This window comes from Cetorhinus maximus, chromosome 22, assembly GCF_964194155.1.
Source record: "Cetorhinus maximus chromosome 22, sCetMax3.hap1.1, whole genome shotgun sequence".
NCBI lineage: Eukaryota > Metazoa > Chordata > Chondrichthyes > Lamniformes > Cetorhinidae > Cetorhinus > Cetorhinus maximus.
In genome coordinates, this window is record NC_135900.1 from 25,736,301 (window position 1) to 25,756,384 (window position 20,084).

The following is a 20,084-nucleotide window of genomic DNA, read 5'->3' on the forward strand; positions in this document are numbered from 1 at the left end:
AGGTCCCAGCCGCCGTTTTTAAAGGCCCACGGATTCTCCCAGATTCTGCAAAAATCTAGCCCAAAATATCTGTGGGGGATTCTACTCGGATTTTCTAAATGTTTCTCCACAGATACTCAAACTAGCAAACCTCACTCTATCTAGCTGAATGTTTCTATGGATATATATGCTCCATGTTTGTATGCATATGTATGTATGTCTAAACTTGCATATGTTTTACAGCATGATGCAAAGCACAATGACATCTATTGTACATTTTCCCAATTAAATGAGTTGATACTCACTTGATTGTTTTGCCTTGTGCAGTCCAGGTGTAATCATGAAATTTATTAAAATCTCCTGTCCAGCATTGTCTATTTGCAAAGGTACAATGTCTCCAGTGACCTTGTTGTTTGCAATAACAGTATCATTGCACAAATAGTTGATGAACATAAATGGTCCTTCTCCAAGATCTGAAATATGAAAGCGTAATTTGTCATTTTTCATCACTACGTCATTGGAGACAGATAATGGATTTATAACCTAGGAGGATGAAATTTCTTCTGCTTTCCTACCCCAAGCCTCAGAGCATAGTGCCATAAAAAATGGGTTAAACTGTACCGCCACCTCCCTGCCCAACCTAAACCTCCCTACTCTGCCCAAAGCACTACTAACCACCCCCTCTCTGATAACAGTATGCAAATGGGTTTGCCAGCCCATTTCCTCCCTTTGTGTCTCTTTTTGCTGCTACTTGCCAAGAGAAGGCTAATGACAGCCCATAAGAAAAGTGAGGGAAAGCCCAAAAACTCTCAGGTGGGAAGGAGAAGTCCTGTTAGATGCCATTTCACTCCAATTTCTCATCTGTTAAAGTAAAAGGCACCAGCAGAATTTTACAAGTTTGCAAGATAGGTTCCTATTGGCATGGATCATAATTAGCCCTGAGCCAGGAAAATGGAGCAGGGGCATTAGCAGAGGATGGTGAACTGGGAGCAGAGAAAGAAGAATCCATGTTAAGCACATTAGCAAACCATTGATAGTTCTGCTATGAAGTATAAACAGAGTTTAATCACCTGTGTGATTAAAAGAGACAAGTGCTCTGTCAAGCTTATTACTATACTATTGAGAATGAACATTTTATATAGATTTAAAGGTAATTTACTGATCAAAATAGACACAATGAGATATTTTTGTTTTTGGAAATGCCTGGCCATAAAGCAGTGCCTGGCTGCAGCACCAAGGGGAAAATCAGAGCCCATCTGATATTCCTCCCATCAGTTTAAAGTTTAAATGATGGACTCCCAAGGTGGCTCAATGAATTTACTCAAATGAGTAACTGAGGCATATAACCCAGGAAAGTGAAAAGTCTGATCCCCAGTCTGTGCTGAATTATCTCATTTCTGCCAGGTAACATTAGAGATGTTACCATTCCCTTCTTTGCATTTCTACAGTGCTCCTCATTAAGACATCTCAATGGGCTGAATCTTGCCTATGTCAGGCAGGCTGGGCAAGAGCGGGCGTGGAGCCGATCGCCACCCGCAATCGGCTGTGCGCCATTATTTTACACGGGCAGGCAAATTAAGGCATGCATGCGAAAGAGCGCAGCAATCTCCCTGAGGAATGGAGCTGCCTCAGGGAGATTAAGTTGATAATGAAGCTTTTCAATAAATGAACTGAAAAATGATTTAAATATGTCCCCTTATGTGACAGTGTCACATGAACTGGGACATGTTGGCGCATTTTGCAAAATTTATTTAATTATTTTCTAAAACTTTGAGGAAACCTCATCCCGCCTGCGGATGAGGTTTTCTGAAAAACACGGAGGCCACTTGGGCTCTTCGCCTGCCCGCTAACCTTAAGGTTGGATGGGTAGCGCTGTTAACAACGTCAATTACTTTTTTAATGGCCTTAATAGGCCTATGACAGGTCAGCGGGCATGCAGCTGCCTCCAACACACGCCTGTCAAACGCAATATCGAAATGATGCGCGATGACGTCATACGCAAGCCTGATGTCATCTCCCGTTATTTTACACGTTGGCGTGTCGGGCCCGCCCCCGCACACCGACAGCAATATTCTGCCCAATATGTTTTACCTCAGGGAAGAAAGCAGTATATATTGAGGAGGAATAAAAGCAGGAATGGAGAGAATTGGAAGAGCTCAGGGGCAGGTGAGCAGGAGTTTTAAGGAGGCCATTGTAAACAGGAGGGTGGCAATGTAGAATTCACAAAGCAAATTCCAGAGCAGAGTGTCTAAAGGATGGCACCAATGATGAAGTGAAGGAAGCACGGAACCCAGAATATCTTAAATTTATATAGCACAGTGAAACATTTTTTCATTCTTTGGGATGTTATGCATTGCTAACAAGGCCAGCATTTGTTGTCCATCCCTAATTGCCCTTGAACGGAGTGGCTTCCAGTTAAGAGTCAACCACGTTGCTGTAGGTCTGGAGTCACATGTAAGCCAGACTGGGTAAAGGACAGCAGATTTCCTTCCCTTAAAGGACACTAGTGACCCAGATGGGTTTTTAACAACAACTAATGATAGTTGTGACAGTCACCGTTAGCAAGACTAGCGTTATATTCCAGGTTTATTAATTGAATTTAAATTCCAACAGTTGTCATGGTGGGATTTGAACCCATAGACCAGAGTATTAGGCTGGATTACTAGCCCACTGACATGACCACCATCCCCCCCCATCCTAAGATATTACACAAACACAAGAGCAGAACTGGACACTGTTGAAGAAAGAATGTCACAGGAACAAATTACGACACTCACTGAAGTGGGTGCTGTATACAAAACTGTTAAAACACAATTGTACATACACATAACAAATTATCATAAATTATTTGAAAAAAGGTTCCTACATAAAAATAATACATACCTCGATTGTAATATTCACAGTCAAAAGCTGAAAGATATCAAGAATGTAGAGTAAATAAAAAAGATTTCAAAATACATTGCAGTTAAGTATTGATATCCCTTTAAGTCAATCTGTCCTGATGTATGAATTCTATTAAAGATTAATATTAATTAAATCTACTAACAGTAATTTTCTTGGGATCATTACTCAGGGACTCAGATTTCAGGTCTGCTTTGATTAAAGCCAGTGCCATGGAACAATTTTTAATCAGGTGATCACTGATTTTACATTGAATTTTATGACAGATGACTCTTTGAAAAGCATACAAATGAATATACGAATTCAATTCATTCAAAGTGTGTTGGAAGTAGAAGCGGATGTATCCAAAGAGTTACTGCAAACTAACTTGAATGTCATACATTATTTTGCAGCTTGTATTTGGCCAAAATCTCTAATGCTTTTTCCTACAGGCCTTGCTTGCTGAATTCCTGCACTTTTTATTCCTCCTGTTTCAAGAGAAATCTTCACTTCACTCCCCTAATCCCAGGAATTAAAAAAACACAGATAAGTACATTACCTCTCAAAAAGTAACTTGTGTAATAGTACTACTTTATTATTGTTATTCCAATCACCTTTACCATACGTGTTAAGATGATTGTCATATTTTTTAAGAAGTAACTGATCCACATTATTCCAATGCTGGTAATAACCCAATAAATGGGTGACTGCTGGTTAAAATAATACTGATTATGTAGCCGCATTTAATAGGTTTTATATTCAGTACTGCCTTCTACTTATGAAATGCTACATAGTTGATGACTGGCTTTTTCTTTCGTTACACTCCAATGTTTTGAAGCACGTTTTCTCCGTGTAACATTACTCATGTGCCATATGTAAAATGTATATTTGATAATACTCACGGCAAACACTAGGTGATCTCCAATTGATTGTCACTCCTTTCTGACAGCATGTGTGTGCATAAGCTGCAACACTGGTACAAAAACATTCACAGTCTCCACCGCGGTTACAGTTACACGTGTCTGTAAGGCAATTCTTATAAAACCAGGTAACGTCGACCTAGAGAAAATCAGAAACCTTCATTAATTTCACAAACAACTAATATCATTAATGGCAACTGATATCCTGTGCCAGTATTAGAGTCAGAGTGAAGACTGTATAAAAAAGTAACTTAATCATAATTAGTTAGTAGCCAATTCTTGGACACAGTACAGAAGCCCAAAATTGTGGTTCTTTCTTTGAGTGCTTTAAACGCAGCTAAAACTCGGAAAAATCCAATTCAAAAATTTACATGAACTTTATTGGTTTCATTTGTGTTTACTTCTTCTTCAGTTCTCTGCCCAAAGGCAGGTCCACCCCATAACACCACAACCTCAATTAAGGAAACAGGCCCTGAATCCACATTGCTGGAACGGGAATTGAACCCCATGCTGTTGACACTAATCTAATCCCCACTGGATGTCCAGCCACTGAGCCCACCAGCCCCCAAGGAGTCTGAGTTGTTGTGACAACATATACTCTTACATACATGTTATATTGTATTCACTATATGGAGGAAAATATTTTTCTCAAATCGCTGAACTATTTTTGTGGCACCGCGCTGCCATCTAGAGGATATTGGATAACTACACTATTTCACAAAGCCAGGTGGCTTAAAACTATTTTAATGCAATATATATGTTACTTTGTCATATTTAAACAGTAATTATGATGAGATGCTCTGTATATCATGTAGGTTAGAGATCCAGCTGGGGATTACAATACATTACAACTTCGTTTCAACAACATACTGCTAAGAAATGACAGACCCATTGCTGTGCTGTTATAAGTGCCGTGGGGCTATATGCCCACCCACCCATTTGCCCTTGGCTTGGCCCCATTCCAAATTCTGAAGACAAGGTCATTCAAGTAATAGGGCAAGTAACAATCGCTCCAAACATGTGATGACCATCTCCAATGAGAGAGAATCTAACCACATCCCCTTGACATCCAACAGCATTGGCATTGCTGAATTCCCCATCACCAACATCCTGAAGATCACCAATTGACCAGAATCTTATCATAAAATCATAAGAAATAGCAGCAGAAGTAGGTAATTCGGCTCATCGAGCCTGCTCCACCATTCAATAAGATCATGGCTGATCGGATTGTGGCCTTCACTTCACTTTTCTGCCTACCTGCCATAACCCTTGACTACCTTGTCAATCAAAAATCTGTCTAACTCAGCCTTAAATATATAAAATGATCCTACCTCCACTTCTGTATGTGGAAAATAATTCAAAAGTGTAATGACTCTCAGTGGGAAGAAATTTTTCCTCATCTGTGTCTTAAATGGGGGACCCCTTATTTTTAAACTGTGTCCCCTAGTTCTAGATTCCCTCATGAGGGGGAACATCCTCTCAGCATCTACCTGGTCAAGCCCCCTCATAATCTATATGTTTCAGTAAGATCACCTCACGTTCTTCTAAACTCCAATGAGTATGGGCCCAACCTGCTCAACCTTTCCTCATAAGACAACCCCTTCATCCCGGGAATCAGCCTAGTGAACTTCCTCTGACCACTTCCAATACACGTATACCCTTCCTTAAGTAAGGAGACCAAAACTGTACTCTCGGTGCAGTCTCACCAACGCCTTGTACAGTTGTAGCAAGGCTTCCTCACTTTTATATTCCAGTCCCCTTGCAATAAAGGTCAACTTTCCATTTGCCTTCCTAATTACTTGCTGTACCTGCATGTAAATTTTTTGTGATTCATGTACAAGGCGAACTATAGTGTAGAGGTGATGTTACTAGACTAGCAATCCAGAAGCCAGCTAATGTTGTGGGCACATAAATTCAAATCCCACTGTGGCAAGTAGTGGAATTTAAATAAATCTGGAATTAAAAACTGGTCTCAGTAATGGTGACCATGGGGCAGAACTGTATAGCGGTGATGGGGATCTTGGCTGTCTGCTGAAGAGCTGTTGAGAGCCTTGTGGTGCCTCTCTTTGGGAACCTGCCACATATTCTTCCATTCAGGCACTTGACAGGCCAGCAGCGGGCCTTTCCTCAGGATTGAGGACATCGGGGGCCTGAGTCCCACCTGCCAAGAGCCGTCCGGCGGCTCTATTGAACAGCAGTGCCACCAGGGAGAAAGTGGTTTCTGCTATCCACACTGAGGATCATCACTGGATCCCAGGCCAAATATGAGTGATGGCGGGAGGGCGGGTCACGGGGGAGGGGGTTGGCAGCAAGGGCAGGGCTGGCTCTCAGTGGGACCCTCCCCCACTTACCAATGCCAGGTCCCTTTATCAGGGATGAGTGCCTACGAACGAGAGACCCCCACCCACACCCCTTCCCCCCCAGATGACCCCACATGGGTTTGCTTGTCATGCCCCCTACATGGTGAGTCCCCCGTCTCCTGCTAGGTTAATACCAATTGGCGATGGGGAGGGAAAGTTGTGCATGGGCCATCCCACCACAGACCTAATCAGGCTGGAGGTGGGAAGACAGAAGGGTCCCCTCCCGCCACACTGACACCTGATTAAATACCCCAGCACCATCACCAAACTTGCCATGGGCGAGGGCACAAGATTCTGCCCCTATATATTAGTGGATTGTCATAAAAACTCTTCACTAATGTCCTTTAGGCAAAGAAATCTACTGTCCTCACCTAACCTGTGTAACATGTGACTCCAGGCCCATTGCAATTTGGTTGACTCAAATGCCCTCTGAAATGGACCTGCAAGACACTCAGTTGTACCAAACCTCTACAAGAGCGCAAGTCTGATTGGAGAGAATAGCAGCAATGGAGGATAAAAGAGAGACAGAGAGAGGGTGAAAAAACAGTCTTGACCTGATCAGGGACAGCAGCAGCAGAGGATAAGAGAGAAACAAAGAGAGAAACCTAACTGAACCAGCTACGTTAGTAATTCTGTGACAAGTTACTCATCTGACTCCTAAAAACCTGTCTACAAAGCACAAGTCTGGGGTGTGTTGGAATTGGCCAGTGCAGCTCCAACACTTAAGAAGCTCTACATTATCCAGGACAAAGCAGCCCACTTTACTGGCACCCCATCTATCAGCTTAAACAATCACTCCCTCCACCTTCAGGGCACAGAAGCAGCAGTGTGTACCATCTATGAGCTGCACTGCAGAAACTCGCCAAGCCTCCTTCAACAGCACCTTTCAAACCCACGAACTTGATCACCTAGAATAACAAGAGCAGCAGATGCATGGGAAGGCCACCCCCTGCAAGTTCCCCTCCAAGTCACCACCATCTTGAACTTGGAACTATATCGCCATTCCATCACTGTTGCTGGGTCAAAATCCTGAAACTCTCTCCCTAACAGCACTCGCCCTAACACATGGAATGCAGTGGTTCAAAAAGATGTCTCACCACCACCTTCTCAATGAGGGATGGGCAATAAATGCTGGCCTTGCCAGCAATAACCACATCCCATCAACAATTCAAGGCACCTGTGCCAGTACCCATGAAACTGAGATGTCCACTGTTATGACACAGCCGATGGTAAATGCTGAACTGCTTAAATCCCAGGGGAAAACTTGAATTAACTGTCACAACGAATTTTCAATTTGTATAAATTTTGAAATGTGTGCCTTGAATTCAGTCGTAATAAGACCACCAAGTCTTTTCGGTTTTTATAAAACTAGATTAAACATTTATTGATAAGAGAAATCATTTTAAATACATACATATGTCTACAAATTACTACTCTAATAACTTCTAAATCCCTTAATTAATCTTAATCCCAGTCATACTCTTTTTAAGACAACAGTAAGACACATAGATTTTAAAAGACCCAGGCAAAGAAACATGATACCCTGAACAAATGGAACTCCAAGTGAGTTTTCTTAACTTCAGTCCTTTGATAACAGCAGCTTGAAATAGGTGCTGAAGGCTTTTTCATACACTTGTAAGATCTTAAAAATGTCTCCCTTCCAAACCAGGTTCTCTTCTTTAAACTTATCTTCCTCTTTGGATGCAAATACCCATTGGGGTGAATTTTACTCCCGTCAAGGGTGGGGGGTTGGGTGGGGGCAGACGGGAGCGAGTGCAAACCCGATCGGCGCCCCCAATTGGGTCCGCGCCGCCATTTTACGTGGGCAGTCCAATTAAGGCTGAGCGCTCCCTATTTGGGCGGCAGGAGATTCCCTGAGTCCGGGCATGTGCATAGGGAGGCACAGAGAGATTTGTTTAAGGTTCAAATATTTAAATAAAGAATTGAAAATATTTTAAGACATGTCCCCTCATGTGACAGTGTCACATGAGCTGGGACATGTCAAGGAACATTAATTAAAAATTTTATTTGATTTATAAACACTTCATGAAATCTCATCCCGCCTGTGGATGAGGTTCCATGAAAAATGCGAAGGCCGCCTGGGCTCTTCGCCTGCCCGCCAACCTTAAGGTTGGACGGGCAGCTTATTTAATTGACTCGGCTGCGCGCCCACCGAACTGAAAATCTAAATGACGCACAGTGACGTCAGGACGCCCGCCTGCCGTCATCGCGCATCATTTTACGTGTCAGTGTGCGGGCCCCGCCCCCGCTCACCGACCGGGAAATTCTCCCTATTGTTTCACTGTGCCTTTGGACTTTATCTCCCTGATAATAAAACCCAGCAATCTTTGGGAAAAACAAACACACCGTTTCTAAACTTCACCTGGCTAGGTGACACATTTCACCCCTCCTTTGAAAACAATCTAGTCTAGTTTATTTAGTAATGCAAATGTTCCCTTGACACCTATGTTTCTAAACTTCCCCATGTTTATATAATCAACATTTCAAACCTAACCTCTCTTCTTGAATCAAAGCACCCAGATTAATTCAATTAAGTCTTACACACACACACACACACACACACACACACATACACACACACAGCCCACTATTACTCTATTTTACAATACATTATATCTTTTTGACACCCACCTTGTGGGCTTGGCAGGAACTCCGAGGCACATTGCTTCCCCATTGACAAAGGTTCAAGGCAATCTAACTCGAGTTACAAAATCGCTAAATGATATCATAGATCAATTACTGTTCAGGTACAGTATGGCAGAGCCCAGTTACAGCCCTTGTAACAACAATTACATCTGGTTCCTGCAAACATGGCACTGCTTGTATAGTGAGGCAAACTGATGGGATTTCCAGATCTGCCCACTTTAAACACTCTGCAGAGAAAGTGCCAGATTCCTCATACCCCGTTCTGGATTGGCGAACTGCTTGGTGGTGCTCTTTGAGCAGATGTGGCCAGACAACAAAAATGATTCGGGTCACATTCTGGAACCATGGATGAGCAGACACCTGCTCATTGTCCAGCCAATTTGCACTAGAGTTGTAAATCCCCCCACATGTGTTATGATTCTGCTATTACCTATTTGTTCTCTCATTGTACATTAAGCTAGTTTGGTAGGTCAAGCCCAAAATAAGTTGTAGTGTGTTATTCTACTGCTTTCAAAGACAAGAAGGAGCCTGTGGAGACACCGCATAGAAGCAGTAGTTAAAGGAATTCAAAAAAAATTCTGCTTGTTATCCCAATGTATGAATTGCACCCAAGTATCAGGGCAAGTAAAAAAAGGATGCACTTGCAAAGGTAGCACAGAAGCCACGCCAAAAATATCTAGTGTTAAAAGAGAAAAACAAAACAAAAACCTTGCACCTACCACATTATGACAAGGAGCAAAAACTTCACTGTATAGAATAGCACATTCTCTCTTCGCAAATGGCTGCCTGATTAAGTCTGCTTCACATGGCCTGGTGATACCATTTCTACTCACACACTTGAACAAAAGAACCGAGAAAAATATTAATTTTCAAATTATTAGCCAGCATCTTAAAAAGTTATAGGTTAACTTAGCTATTGACTGTATTATAAACATTGTATAATCCTTTCAAGTAAATCTGAGAGAGGTGTCTAAAGAGGTGGCTATTCCAATAGCACCAGTGTTTACACTATAGCCAAAAGCTAAATGACACCAATGGTAGAGAATAGGCTACTTAGCTATTTTGGGAGCAAACAGAATTTTACAGAAACAGTCTTGTGTTGTAAGAATTATTCATCACAGGAATTGTGATCACAACTGTGTGATGCTGGAAAGAGAAGAAACCATACCGGGTTTGATTACTCTTTATTATTGTGTTTTGCCTTTTTTTTATTCTTTCATGGCTGGGCCAGCATTTATTGCCCATCCCTAATTGCCCTTGAGAAGGTGGTGCTGAGTTGCCTTCTGGAAGCTGCAGTCCATGTGGTGTAGGTACATCCACTGTGCTGTTAGGGAGGGAGTTCCAGGATTTTTGACCCAGCGTCAGTGAAGGAACGGTGACAAAGTTACAATTTTTTTTACACTGAACTGATCAAAGCTGGAAGCAACTTATGGTGCAGTTATATTTACTTTTGCAAATCTGTCTCCCGTGCATGTACTGATAGCCCACCGTAGCAGGTCACTGCTGCCATGGTTGGTGATGTGCTTCCTCTTCTGATGTGCTGACAAACACATCACCACCTTCTCAAAAGCAGTTAGGGATGGAGAACAAATGATGATCTTGCTAGCAATGCCCACATCCCATGAAAGAGCTCCAAAAAAAAAATCCAAGGCTCCTCCCATCCTGATTTTGAAAATCCCCAAAGGTTGAAAAAAAGCTATGTCCACACAACCACTTATTGCCAAATATGAGCCAGAGGGAAATGGGATGTTACCTGCAGTAAGTGAGCTTTTATTCAGCTGGGACAATGACAAGTTTAAGTACCCACATGAACTGCAATTTAAGCCCATCTTAGTTTCTCTGGCCAGTTTCCTGAACCCTAGGAAACCTGTGCTACTCATATTTAGAACCAAGTTAAAAGCAATTTAAAAATACCTCAACAGCATCTCCCATGGGTGTTAATTGTGCCTTAAGTACCCAGCCACATTCAATTTGAAAAACCCCAACTTCGGCAAGTAGGTTTCTCACCAGCATCCAAAAATGCCTCTGGTAAACCCAAATGCCAGAATATTGGAGCTCCCTCTCTAAAAATCTAAATATTCCCCCACCCTCCCACTCAAACTGCTCCTAATCCACCTGTTCTTGCAGGTTAAAACTTCCCCAGAAATTCCCCCTTTGTGTCTATTTAAGGACCATTGGTTAGACTGACCTAAGTTCAATCCCACTGGCCAGAGCATATGGCACACGGTACTCCCATCAGTACAAAAAAATTGTACTAGGGTCTCACAACTGTTGTGGGGCCAATTTAAATATTAAAAAAGACTCCTGTCCTTTTCAGACAGGAGCTTAGGCCACCCATTGTAAGGCCCATTTGGAAATTGAGTTGGGTGGCCTCAAGCAGCCAATGGGCAGGAGATTTTTTTTTAAATCAATTTTCATCTGCTGACAACCTGTTTTTCAGCGTTAATAGGATAACAGGCAGGTGGAAATTTCCCCCATAATTTTAAATCAGATTATTTCAGTAGGTTATTTGAACTCCACATAACAGTGTGTATTGTTTTGGCCATCCCAGCATCATAAAGGCATTGATGCATGAAGAGGGGTTGTAGTAGAGAATGATTCATTAGAAATCTAAACTATCAAGAGGTTCATATTAGAAATTCAGAGCAGACTAATCAAGATCTTGAGGTAGTTAAGTAGAGACTTAAATAGTCAAATACTTTGGACACCACCATGCTTTGTATTGCTGAGGCATGGGAATGTCATTTGTGAACTAAAGATGGGCCAAACTGAACAATTGCTAGATTGCATGTTAGAGCAATTATTTTTGGCAATTTAAGAGAAATTCCACATTTCATTTGTTTGAAGGTTTTGCCTACTCACATTACTCAGAAAATTAAACCAAATGAGGTGGACCACAATACAACAGACTCAGACTCAATGTGCTAATTTTCCTTTCTTATTCTACACTATTTTACGTCCTTGCAATTCTTACCTGTCCAAGAGCCCAGCTATCTCCAAAAGCTTGAGCATTGCTCACTTCCATGTTGTTCGATGTAGTCATGTCATTTGCTGTATTTTTGTCAAAATTTCCACATAAACCTGTCATCTTACCCTACCAATAATTGAAATAATATCATGATTATAATACAACATATCCAAATCAGACTTCATTAGTCAAAGTTTTTTTAATAGTAATCTGCGCAAGACAATTCTAAGAAAAAGATGAGGCATTTTTTCCTATTTATTGAATATTCAGCTTCATTTTTTGAACCAGTTTTAAAGTTTCCAATTGAATAGATGTACAATTTGTGTAACTCTAGCACAATAACAGTTCTGTAGCTTCCAATCACCCATGCCCCATTCCCATGAAAATCAGAGTTGACGCACTACTAAAACAAGAGGTAATTAACTTTCTGAAAACAGTAGGGGAATAATCTATTTTATTTTAATTGACAACTTGGCCATTTTCGCAGCTAGGCTTCTAGGGAAAAGCAACAGTTTATTAATTGTGTGTTTAATTCTAAACACTCCAAATAAGTTGTATCAAAGATGGAATCTGCTAATGGAAAATTTCACACACATGGCCATCAATCTTTTCTTGGATGCATTTCTTTTTTCCCTCATTTCTGTCACAATCTACTCAGCTTCAAAACTGTACTCTTTCAAAAAAAAACTCTTAATGACTAAGTGAAATTTGACTTTCTGTGCCATGCATTATGCCTTTGTATTGCATTAAAATCTCTAATAGTGCTCTGAGGACAATATCATCTGTCTGTGTTGCATTTATTGACATACAATTCTTCACACAACAGATTAAATAAGTAGAAAGATGACTAGATTACACAGTTTTTTCAGTAGCAAGTCTGTGATCCATTTGGCTGTTTGGTTCAATGTTAATAGTAATACAAAGATTAACACTGAGCAAAATCCATGCTACAAATTGTGTGCCAGTGCCTACAAATAACAAGCAACACACATTTACCACACTTGGAGGCATTTACTCTCAAATTTGATCCCTCAAGTAAAGATGCACTGTATCCCAGCAACACAATGGTTTGCTTCACAAGCAATATATTGTTTAAGACTGTCTTAATATGACTTATAACTACTGACTTCCACAATCAATTTTAGAAGCATTGAAGAAAGTTAATGGCCACTTCATTAATAATGATTAGAAATTTAGCATAATATAATCAAGCAGAGTCAGCATGGCTTCAAGAAGAGGAAATCATGCCTCATGAACTTATTAGAATTCTTTGAGGAGGTAACAAGCAGGATAGATAAATGGGAACCAGTAGATGTAACATATTTGGATTTCCAAAAGGCGTTTGATTAGGTACCGCTCATAAAGCTATTTAAAAAGATAAGAGCCCCCCATGGTGTTGGGGTAGTATATTAGCATGGATAGAGGATTGGCTAATTAACAGAAGACAGAGAGTTGGGATAAAGGGGGCATTTTCAGGACGGCAACCTATAACAAGTGGAGTGCCACAGGGATCAGTGCTGCGGCCACAATTATTTACAATACACATTAATGACTTGGATGAGGGAAGTGAATGTACTATCGCCAAGTTTGCGGATGACACAAAAATAGGGTGGGAAGGCAAGTGGTGAGGATGACACAAATAGTCTGCAGAGGGATATAGACAGGTTAAGTGAGTGGGCATAAACTTGGCAAATGGAATTGGATGTGGGAGAATGTGAGGTTATGCACTTTGGCAGGAAGAATAGAGGAGCTGAATATTATTAAAATGGAGAAAGACTGCAGAAAGCTGCAGCACAGAGGGATTTGGGGGTCCTCATGCATGAATCACAAAAAGCTAGTATACAAGTTCAGCAGGTAATAGGGAAGGCAAATGGAATCTTGGTCTTTATTTCAAAGGGAATGGAATATAAAAATAGGGAAGTCTTGCTAAAACTATACAAGGCACTAGTTAGACCACACCTAGAATACTGTGAACAGTTTTGGTCCCGTTATCCAAAGAAAGATATACTGGCATTGGAGGCAGTCCAGAGAAGGTTCACTGGGTTGATCTTGGGTATGGAGGGATTTTCTTATGAGGGGAGGTTGAGTAGGTTGGGCCTGTACTCATTGGAGTTTAGAAGAATGAGAAGTAACCTTATTGAAACATATAAAATTCTTAGGGGGCTTGACAGGGTGAATGCTGAGAGGTTGTTTCCCCTTCTGGGAGAGTCTAGAACCAGAGGGCATAGTCTCAGAGTAAAGGGTCACCCATTTAAGACGGAGATGAGGAGGAATTTCTTCTCTCAGAGGGTGGTGAGTCTGTGGAATTCTTTACTGCAGAGGGCTGTAGAGGCTGGGTCGCTAAGTATATTCAAGGCTGAGATAGACAAATTTTTAATCAGTAAGGGAATCAAGGGCTATGGGGAAAAGGCAGGAAAGCGGAGTTGAGGATTATCAGATCAGCCATGATCTCATTGAATGGCGGAGCAGACTCGATGGGCCGAATGGTCTATTTCTGTTCCTACGTCTTATGGTCTTGTGAAGCACAAAACCACTACCTTAAAAAGAGACTTGCATTTATATAGTGACTTTCACGACCTCAGGACATCCCTAAGCGTTTTACAGCCAATGAAGTGCTTTGAAGAGTAGTCACTGTTGCAATGTAAGAAACACCACAACACATGTACTGAGGCATTTACTCTCCGCTTTGATTCCTCAAGTAAAGATCCACTGTATTGCGGCAACTTAAGGATCTGTTACACAGAGTAATTTTACGTTTAAATATTCATGTTTGCATGTTTTCAACAATTGTTTTTGTAGATAGCAGATTGCTTCTGCAGAATGCATCAAAGACCCCTGTCCTATTTTGAAAATCAGAACTGTCCAAGGTTTGATATTTTCAGTTTGATATATTATTCTCACTGCTATTGTGAACATAATGCACTTCAGCTAGACAAGGTTAACTGTAAAGAAACTACTTACTTGCCACTGAGGTCCAACTTGAATATGTACAGTTGTCTTCTTATCCCAAAAGACTGTAATCTCTTGTACTGGATAGTGTACCACTGAGTAGTAACCTGCCTTCCACAGCTGAAAATCATATTCTTCTCTTCTTACCCCAGATAAACTCTATAACAGGAACAGTAATCACAAGTAATAGTCTTCTGTCAGTTTACAAGCTGAATGTCAAAGCTCTTAACCTATGTAATCAAAGTATTTATTGGATGAATCAGTTGCTAATTTGGCACAGACCTCAAGTTTATTGTTAACATTATTTGTGAAAAACTTATTTGCTTCTGAAAAATAATTGCAGCAACCAACATGTGGCAAAACAACTACAGTATTCTGTTATATTTTAATTGCTGAAATCCTTTTTCATAGTCATATAAATATTTTCAGATCGTGTTGACAAATAAAACAGAAATAATATACTGGGACCTTTATGTTGCATTCTTCATCTCGTCCAGAAATCAGACAGCATTGTATGCCAGTTATTCATTTTATATTCAACTTGCAGCACTCCGGTAACTTTGCTCATAATAAATCAGTTGAAATATTGTTAAAGACAAAAGTAATCTAATGCAGAACGTAATATTCTACTAGTAAAGTGAAGCTGTGCAGCATGGCTAGGTGTAGGGAAATGGAAGAGAGGTAATGTTTTTAAATGTGATGGGTTTGTGGTAGGGCAAGAGCTGGCAGAATGAGAAGTTGGGAACAGAGTTTGAAGGGAAGCAAGGAGAAGAAGAGGCTTGAAGGGCTGTGAACCATGGAGGACAGTAAAGGAGGAGGAGGGTGTAGGTAAGTGGGGTGGGGAGGTTAGGCAGAGGATTGACTTTGAGATTGAGATGGAACTTGTGGAATTTGGAACAGTGAAATGTCCATCTGTCAGGGCTGGAACTTGGAGCAGGAGAACAAGTAGTCTCCTTTCGGTAATAAAATGGAAAAGGAATAATAACTGATAACAATCATTTATATGATTGGAACTGAGTAGAGGCGAGCAGCTGGCTGGATATGTGGCCAGTTTGTTTTATGTGGCAAGTGCATTCATCATAAAGCACCCTATTGACTTTTAAGTAGATAAGGGCTGGGATTTTCTGGCCTTGTTGCGGGTGGGACCCGCCTCGGGCGAGGTGGTGCCCCGGCCAGAAGTCCATTGACTTGCGGCGAGACCGGAAGATCGTGGCGGCGGGCGGGTGTGGAAAATCCCGCCGAAGGTTGTAATGTGGCTGTCAACAGCAAATGAGCTCTACAGGAGATCAGGAATTTCCTTCAGAATCAAAAGTTTAAGTGTAAAGGCAAAATAAATTAATTGCACAAAATGGAAAAACTAACTTAACTGTAATAACACAATCACTCCAGTTACAGGGCAACTCCTGCACATGCTGCTTTAAACAAATTAAACAGCACTAAAATTTTAGAAACATTGTTGTTTCAGTATCTATCCATAAATTTAACTCTGTTCGCGAAAATGTGTGGCTCATTAGGTAAATATTTATCATTGTGAGGCCCAAAGGAGCAGAATGCTCCTCTGGACTCCACAGTGAAAGTTTGGGCTACTCCCTGTGGCAGTAGAGAAAATAAGCCAGGGGCTATTCTTGCAATCTAAGATGTGTGAAGAAAGTGGGTAATGCAATTATTTTTGTGTATTAATCCATTTATTTTGTGGAATAGGCAAAGTGTTGGAAAAGTTGTACAAGAGAAAATCATTTATATGGTTAGCACATTTAGGAAGAATGTGAATACTGCCACTTTGTAATGCAGCCAGGAATAATGAATGAGAAGGTGCTCATGAATTTTGGACTTTATCATGACTGCTATTTTAATACAAGACTTTTGCAATATGTTAAACCAAATACTGAAGCAGCATGGGAGCCACATTCTCACATCACTGAGATTATTATAAAGATTTGATTCCATTCAAATGGGATTTCAGTTTTAAAGTGAAATTTAATTAATGCTTTAAATGAAATACTTTAAATCCATCTAAAACTATAATAAATAGAATCATTTTTACGTGGACGTCAACTCTATAATGACAGTGAGACCAGCGATGGACACAGTTTTTTTATGCAGAAGTTCATAGTTACGATTCAACGTTCAATGTTCTGAGTGAGTCGCTGGGGCATTAAAAATTCAACAATCTCTGAAAATTTTAATTGCACAGTGCATAATTAAAATCAAATTGACAACCCAGTCATAATTGTTGATAACTATCATATTCCAATAAATTTTGGACACGTTCAACAGAAAAAAAAGTTGTATAAATTCTGTCACATTGTTGATGCAATACCTGAGAATTTTAAATTCCCTTCAAGGTGTAAGAAAGGCATTCTATTCATGCATTACAGGGGTTGCTGTTCCTGGACAGTGTGGGAAGACTATCATAGCTATCCCTGGCTCTATCCTCACAGAATATACAGTCAAATGTACTTTCACTAAGTGCTGCTGAACAGCAATCAGCTGTGGAAACCCTGCTAACTTCTTTCCTAGTCCTGGAGTGATATGGTCAACTGTAGAGACCTCATTTCAACCCTTGCTGAGAGCTGCCTAGACAACACACACAAAAAAATTGAACTAAGACTGCACGGTTAGTAATGTTCAGCAATTATGGGCTGCAATTACCCACTGAGCCATTGGAGATAACCATTTGACCTTTCCTGGGCTATTTGTATTTAATAAGTCTGGATAAACTAATTCCTGCTAATGAGCCACACACAAGTTTCCATTTCTGGGACCTGAGGTTAACGTTTTAAAGGCAGGATTTGAACACTTCTTTTCGAGAAAAACTAAGAAAGAAAGTCTGGATTAATTTGTGTTTAATCAAGGTAGTTACTCACTGGCTTCCCAGAATTGTCATTAAAGTAAAGGTGGGTGCCTCCAACAGAAATCATGAGGGACTTCATACAAATGATTCCGCTGTCATAGCAATCCATATTCTGAGTGGTTATAGAAACATTCAAGCTGGCAGTGCTCTAGAAAACAAATGGACAAATAGATTGTCTTCTCCATGATAGTTTGAACTTAAAACTGTATTCATAATTCCTCTGGTCTCAAGTGAACTATATGTTAATGTGTTGTCGCTCCGTCATTCATCTTTGAATGGGTTTCTTTGGAATCAAATTTTAGAAATGCCTCTTTTCATCACACACCAGAGTTTTTGGAAGCAGAAGCTTGCTTCGGGAGGGATGTAATTAAATGTTTGGCTGATCAATATGAAGCTGAAACATCCAGTTTAATTAGGACATACATTGATAGAAACATAATATATTCTTTGGAAAAGAAACGTGGTTAGCTGATAACCTGAGGGTATAATGTGGGAAATTTGCCACCCTAAACAACTGTTCCCACTATTTTTTTTAGCTATTTGAATGGGAAACAATGCCATCTCCCTCATGATTGGCAATCTTGGATCATGGTTACCTACAGTGTCATTCTACTGCTGAAAATGTGGCAATACCAGTGATACCTGCAGCGGGATGTGTTGCCTGACATTGTTACATGCTGTTTGTCAGCTCAACCCTGGGCATTTGTCCGAGTACTTGCTGTGTAGACTGGTTTGGGCTATTTCATTATCAGAGTCAGAAACAATGTCAGAGCCGAACATCTTGAATTTGTCAGAGAATAGCTCCACTCCTGATCTAATGACAGAGGGAAGGTAACTGATGATATAACTGAAGATGGTTAGGCCAAGGATACTGCCCTAAGCAACTCCAACAGTGATGTCCTGGGGCTGCGATGATTGGCTGCCAATAACCACGACCATTTTCCTGAAGACCAGACATGACAATAGCCACAGAAGAGTTTTCCATTTGATCCTCATTGACCTCAATTTTGCTAGGTCTTCTCAGTGCTATAATTCTTGGTCCTTAATGTCAACAACAGTTATTCTCACCTCTTCTTCATCATTTAACTCTATGTCTATAATAATGCTGTGGGTGGTCTGGAGTCGTGATTCTGGCAGAACCCAAATTGAGCTTTGTCAAGTAGCTCATTGGTGAGTACATGCCATTTGAGACATTATTGATGATTTCCTTTGTCACTTTACATTAAAACAGGAGTAGGCCATTTAGTCCCTCAAGTCTGTTCTGCCATTAGTCCTGGCAATCTGTCGTGTGCAACGTGGAATATTAATCGTTAGTTTCATCGACTGGTGTAATGCCTTGATTGTTTTTAAAAGGGAAAAGAAACAGCTAGAAATGCAAGGACACTGTTTTAAAATGGCTGCAGAAGTCACCTGACCTACAAATTGACCAAGTTTCTAGAAGCCTCTGAAAGTGGATTACCAGGGGACATGTCTAGGCAGTTCCCCAATGGACTTCACACCTGTCATTGTCTGAACTCTCTGCAAAACATAAGGACAATAAGACTTCAGAAACTACCAGGAACAAAGAAGGACTAACAAAACTCACGATGCAAGGAGGGTACTAAGGATCCCCTGTCTGCTTCGATGACATCTTGATAGCTTTGACAATTGGAGAGCACAGCTCCTTCGTTAATATGGATTGCTCTCCATTGTTGCCAATAGCCAGCTGTCACATGATCAGAAGCCCACTGTGATAAACTACGATTGTAAACTTGTCTGTTTGTTACAGAAAGAAGGGAGTCTGCAGAATATACCGATTACATCTAGAAAAGAAGACGACTGCAGAATGTAACTAAATCTCTCTCTCTCCCTGATATTCTCAAGTTCAGACCCTATCTCTGTTACATTTTGGAATACATCGCAGAGATAGAGAATTTTAATTGAAAGGAACTTCACGTATCAAAGCATCCACTTTTGAAAAGATGGATTGCAGTTAAAAGAGACTGTCTCCAGAAAAACAACCAGTTTACATCGGCCACAACAACACTGGAATTTCAAGACCACCAAAGGAACATCGGAACGTATATTTCTGTTTTATCTTACAGACTTTAAGTCTTATCAATTCTCCAGTCCTAAATTTCCCAACCAGCAGAAATAGTTTCTCTCTGTCTACCTGATCAATTCCCTTTAATATCTTGGGAACTTGGATGAAATCACCTGTAACATTCTAAAATCTGGGGATACAAATCTTTGTGGGAGATTGGAAGGAGGCTAATGGAAAGGTAATTAGCTGAGTTAGATTGTTCCTGGATCAGAGATACCTGGGCAATTTTCCACATTGTTGGGTAGATGCCAGTCTAATAGCTGCAAGGGAACAGCTTGGCTGGGATGGCTATTACTGGTGCCCAGGTCTTCAGTATACAATTGGAATGCTGTCTTTAAAGAGGCTCCTACCAATATTATTCTGCGCAGATGCGTCTGCCACAGAGAGATTGGTTTGGTGACAATGAGTTCAAGCTATGCTAGTT

The 20,084-nt window shown here is 40.7% G+C and overlaps 1 protein-coding gene across 1 annotated transcript in view; it reads right to left on the reverse strand.

The window, feature by feature from the left end:
- The window catches only part of otogl (otogelin-like), a 198,979-nt gene that overhangs the window by 96,275 nt on the left and 82,620 nt on the right, over window positions 1–20,084 (reverse strand). The window contains exons 23-29 of the mRNA XM_078568563.1: window positions 17,591–17,725; window positions 14,736–14,882; window positions 11,781–11,900; window positions 9,526–9,642; window positions 3,762–3,918; window positions 2,863–2,889; window positions 285–452 (exon numbers count right to left, since the gene is read on the reverse strand). Of these exons, the coding sequence (XP_078424689.1) occupies window positions 285–452; window positions 2,863–2,889; window positions 3,762–3,918; window positions 9,526–9,642; window positions 11,781–11,900; window positions 14,736–14,882; window positions 17,591–17,725 (871 nt within the window). The remainder of the gene's footprint in view (window positions 1–284; window positions 453–2,862; window positions 2,890–3,761; window positions 3,919–9,525; window positions 9,643–11,780; window positions 11,901–14,735; window positions 14,883–17,590; window positions 17,726–20,084) is intronic.